Source organism: Triticum urartu, chromosome 1A, assembly GCF_056163025.1.
Source record: "Triticum urartu cultivar PI428250 chromosome 1A, HENAU_Tu73, whole genome shotgun sequence".
Taxonomy (NCBI): Eukaryota; Viridiplantae; Streptophyta; class Magnoliopsida; order Poales; family Poaceae; genus Triticum; species Triticum urartu.
This window is the reverse complement of record NC_141873.1, coordinates 456398234-456403439: the sequence shown is the minus strand read 5'-3', so window position 1 is coordinate 456403439 and position 5206 is coordinate 456398234. Positions and strand designations below refer to the sequence as shown.

The following is a 5206-nucleotide window of genomic DNA, read 5'->3' as shown; positions in this document are numbered from 1 at the left end:
ATATCACCTAATTGTTTATCTTACCTAGCATAAGTTGTTGATGCACATAGGTGAGCCTAGTTGTTTTAGGTTTTGTGCTTGACAAATTAAACGCTAGTTTTATTCCGTTTTTGTTTAAACTTAAATCATAATTATTTTAAAGCGCCTATTTACCCCCCCTAGGCGACACGATCTTTCAAGCACGCATCGTCTGGGATCTACCTCGGCTGAAGGAAGGTCAAAGCTGCACGGTCCACCTCGATGGTGGGAACTCCGGAGATAGAACGAGGCAGAAACTATCAAACCATGTGTCGAAAACGTCACTCTGGGTATTTTTGGGCTTTTCAGCCCAACAGGGAAAATCCCTGAAAGCCCTCGCAAGCAGTGGAGGAGGTACCAAAATATTATTGGACGGGCTAAATTGAAGAAAAGCACACAAGTTTAGCTTCCCAGACCCAATTTCACCTTATTCAATGATTTGGCCTAAGGCTGGGCGGACCACCACCCACTTTTGTTTTAACTAAGCTCCATCCCTGCTCCTAGTCCCGTGTGTACCAAACAACACGAGAGCTATATCTCACTCTTTACGAGGTGGTAGCTCATCTCGTCTTGCCCCTGGCGCCGCTAGCATGCAGACCCAGGTGTGTTTTGTGGTTTTAGAAAGCTAATATGGACCGGTTTGGACTAGTTGAAATTTCCGCGTGATCTTTTCTATGTGTTTTCTATATCGATTTTTTTCCTTTCGATTTTCTCCTTTTTTTTGTCCTCATTTATTTATTATTGTCTTCCATTCCTTTTATTTTTTCCTTCATTCCTGAAATACACGCACACATTTTTCAAATGCACATAGAACATTTTTCGTATACATGATTATCGGTTTTCACATACACGTTGAGTATTTCCAATTATGGGTTGAACATTTTTCTCAAATACATGTTGAACATTTTTTGATACACGATGAATTTTTTTAACACACATTGAACATTATGCATAAATGCCATGAACATGTTTTTTAAACATGCAAACCATTTGTTAACTGTTAGATTTCTTTTAAATGCGACAAACATTTTTTGGAATATTCGTAACTTTTTTTTACTTACCCAAATATATATTTTAACATTTTATAAATATGTTTTAAATGTCGAGAACATATGTTTGAAATTTTGGAACATTTTTTTAATGGTATAATTTTTTATTAAATCACGCATATATTTATTTACATTGTATACTTTTATTTAAATTTCTGAAACAAATTTTGAAATGCACGAACTTTTTTTAAATGTCACAAATATTTTTTGAAACGTGTGAATTTTTTTGGTTGCGTGATGAAATATTTTGATATTTTGAAACAATTATTTTTGTATTTAAATATTTCAAATATATAAACAAAAGTAAAAAAGAAAGAAGAAAAAATGAGAGGAAAAAACGAACGAAACGTAGCGGACCCACGCGACCCTATTGGGCCGACCTCGCTTGAGGTACAGAAGACGCGCGCTCAAGGCCTCAACAAGCGCCCCGGCCCCGCGCAGACGAGTCGAGCGAGGTCCCAGCAAAATGATAAGCTTCAGGAGTGAAGAAAGCATTCGAGGATAAGAGGAGGAAGAGCCGTTGAAGGACAAAGAAGAGATGACGATGTCGTCGCCGGCGTCCACCCACCTCCTCCGCCCCGCGCCCGCGGCGCCCCTGCTCCCTCGCCTCGCCTCCGTGCAGCTCTCCCGCGTCGCCGGCGGAGCTGCGCCAAGGAGCAGGAGACGGAGCGGCCGCCTGGCGGTGGTCCGCGCGGCCACCGCGGAGGTGGCCGAGGCCGCCGGCGCCCCCGCCTACACCACCGAGTCCCTCATCCTATACTTCAAGGCCGAGGGCACCATGGAGGAGAGGGCTGTTCCCAAGATCACCCAGGCCCTCGAGGTGACATTCACTGATTGATTGATTTGTTGCTGATTGGGATGGACGATGAACGTCGGCCGGTAAATCAACCGTCGATTGAGGTGAACATGTGCGTGTGTGTTGTAGGGGATGGATGGCGTCACTGACCTGGAGGTGCTCATCGAAGAAGGCATCGGAAGTGTTGTGGTAAATTTGCCCCCTCTGCTCCTGATTTTTCATCGTCCACTGCTCCTAGTATTCAGTGTGCACGTATATATGTGCATTTCTTTTGCGTGGAATATACTTATCTGTCTACAGTCATATGCTCAAACCATTATCCCAATTTTGTAAACATGAGCGCTCATGTGATCAATCTATTTCTCAGCCACATTGTATCATGAGAAGTGTACTCTGCAAGCACAAGAAAAGACTGCCTTACAAGCAGAGAGAGCATTATCGTCAGATAGTAAGTAGTCTCGATAGTAGGCTCTTAATTCTAGGCCCAAACGATTTTCTTTCCTACAAACTCCTGTCAAAAGGAAAACCCACAAATGTCTATAATTTCTTTTTGTCTGGCACTCAAGTTATCTGAAAGAATCAAAAGAAGAAAGCAAAACACAATTAGCTACAAAGGTCACTGCAAGCTACTCCTGTAATCCTGTCTCTATTGCTGACAGATTAACCATGGAAATATAATCAGGAGAGATGAGAGCAACGCTGTATATTTTTGTATCCATTACGCTTATAAAAGTGAGTTGTAGTCGCAACATTTTACAAACAAAAACGCCGTTACGGACAATGTGGTGAGGAACAAGGAAAGTTCCTTGCAGTGGTTCTATCCTCAGGGCACCTGGAAAGCACAACAACAAAAAATATCAGTTAGGTCACTATGTGGTAAGCACTTATCTGATTTTTCACTATGTAGTTATATCGTCATGTTAGAAAAATACCATTTAAGTTGAAACTTGAAGACCACTTTTGTTTTTATTTGAAATTTTTAAAAAAAAAACAGATCAAGATCGAAACTCCAAATAGTTAAGATGTAGAACAGTTCACACTGATTTCTTGACAAATTTCTATTTTCACCAAGAAGTCATATTTATTTTCAAGTTTCCTCAAACTTCTAAACTTCATTTTCCTTACAGTGCGAGGAAATGAAACACCTTCATTTTCCTTAGTTTGTTGAAACATCCAGAGCCTAGCATAAACTGCAGTGTTTTGTTAGCCCAAAAAGTACAAGACAAAAAAAGGGTTAAACTTAGCTGCCAGCAATAGCCAAAACGTTGCAGTTCTTTTTTGATAAAGGACGTTTTTATTATCTCAGAATGTAGTATCGAACGGATACAAAGCATTATGAGTAACACCAGGCCTCTGCATAACTAAAGATGCACACAGCCAAATCCAAAAGTTTGGCAAAAATCATGAAATAAAACCGACATATCGGCAACAGTAGAGTCCTATAGGCTGACACTATGCCTATGTCGAAGGTGGTGGTGGATCGATCCGGAGGTTATGCTGCCACCCATGTTGGGAAAAAACCTCTGTAGCCACCTGCACATCAGTTCTAGAACAATTAATATGCATGTGCTCATTTTTAAGAGTCTTCTCACTCTGTAATAATTCATTCCATTTCCAGCTTCAAGAGCCTTGATGCATGGCTGCAGAAGCGAATTTATTTAAATATAAAGTTCTATGTTTTATTCATGCCATTTTATTTCGTGAGGTTATGTGATACATTATCACCGTTGATGTATGTTTTTGCTGGAGCAACTGCAGTTAACGAAGGCGACAACAGTCCAAGCTACCGGGGTCGCCTCAAACCTGGTGGAAGCCATCCAGGGAGTTGGTTTCAAGCTGCAAACTCTGAGCCTCAGCTTCGAGGACTTTGACAAGGCGGACGCTGCTGCTGCAGTCACAGGAGAAGGAGCAGACGTCCAAGCCAGCGAGTGAGCTTCACGGCGCCGTGCCTGCGCTGAGTGCACAAGATGTGCTCTGATCGTTGGGGTTCAGTCTTTCTTCAGACATTTTTTTTTCTTTGGTTGCCATACACTTCGCTCCTAGAATTTTTTCAAGCTGTACGTTTTACCTTCTGGCATGACTACGTACCCTATGGGGGCTTTTAGAAATGCTGCATCTTCCCATCATCAAAAAAAGAAAAAAAAATGAAATGCTGCGTCTTGGGAGTTTCCCGTTTCCTTCGCATTGGTGTGTGTTCTTGGCCCGTTCTATCTGAAGTGGGAGGACAAACCGTCTGGTCCGCCATATTACGCGCTGGTTGACCACGCTGCGTCAGCAAACTCACTCAATACGCTTCCCCAGAAAAGGAGAGGATGCCAACCTGGGCCGGTCTCGTAGAGACCCTCCATCTTCAAAATCTCAAACCCATGCAAACACACACACACACACGACCGACCATTGCATGATGCGAATACACATAAACAATGAATATAACACACAAATAAAACTTATATTCAGTGTGGATCCACATATATTCCACAAGATCATTGAGTAGTTGCACATGCATCTGTGTATCTTGGAATTGTTGATGCATCTCTAGAAAGTTCACAACATGCTCTGCATCTTGTTCTGGGAGGCGGGCATGCACTTCACCTTGTCAAAATCATGTGTGTGGGCTGCTCCTTTCTCCCTCATCCTCCATAATCATGATGTGCAAGATTACAGAACAAGTCATCACGTGCCGCAATGTCTCAGGATCCCACATCATTGCACCTCCACGAACAATACCCCAACAGGCTTGAAGCGCTTCAAATGGCATTTCCACATCCTTCCTCCCAACTTCTTGCATTTGTGCAAAGAGGCATCTTTTTTATCTTGGGGATTGGGTATAGTTTTCACAAACGTCCCACACTGAGGATAAAAACAATTGACAAGGTGGTACCCCCATGTTATAGTCATGCGCGTTGATGGTGTAGTTGCACGCAGGAGCATCCCAAACACAAGGTCTCTTGAGCAGCGGAGATCCCTGAAGCACATTGATGTTGTTGTGAGAACTTAGCATGCCAAAGAAAGCATGATAAATTCACAAGTTCTTTGACGCCACTACTTCAAGTATGATGGTGGCCTCTTTGGTTTTCTCTTGGTACTGCCCGTGCAAACTGGTCTGACAATTTTTTCCATCGCCAATACATACAATAGACTGAACTAAGCATACCTAAAAGACCTCTTGCTACTCCAAATGTTAATAACGTTTATGTGTCCTTGACATTTGGTTCTCTTGAGTACTCCGTGTAGGTAAATTGCTCCATGGCATCAATGCATGTGATTTTCACAGCCGGGCGTACTCATCAACAACATTTATAGCTTTACCTTATGCAACATCCTCATAGTAGTCATTCATTTC

General features: G+C 42.2%; 1 protein-coding gene across 1 annotated transcript; it reads left to right on the top strand.

Annotated features, from left to right (window-relative positions):
- The first annotated feature begins 1521 nt into the window (after nucleotides 1-1521).
- LOC125518541 (Heavy metal transport/detoxification superfamily protein) lies at nucleotides 1522-4040 on the top strand. Its single transcript, XM_048683357.2, has 3 exons — nucleotides 1522-1887; nucleotides 1993-2052; nucleotides 3622-4040. The coding sequence occupies exons 1-3, from the start codon at nucleotides 1606-1608 to the stop codon at nucleotides 3793-3795; spliced, it is 516 nt and encodes a 171-aa protein (XP_048539314.1). The 5' UTR covers nucleotides 1522-1605; the 3' UTR covers nucleotides 3796-4040.
- Nucleotides 4041-5206: the final 1166 nt, after the last annotated feature.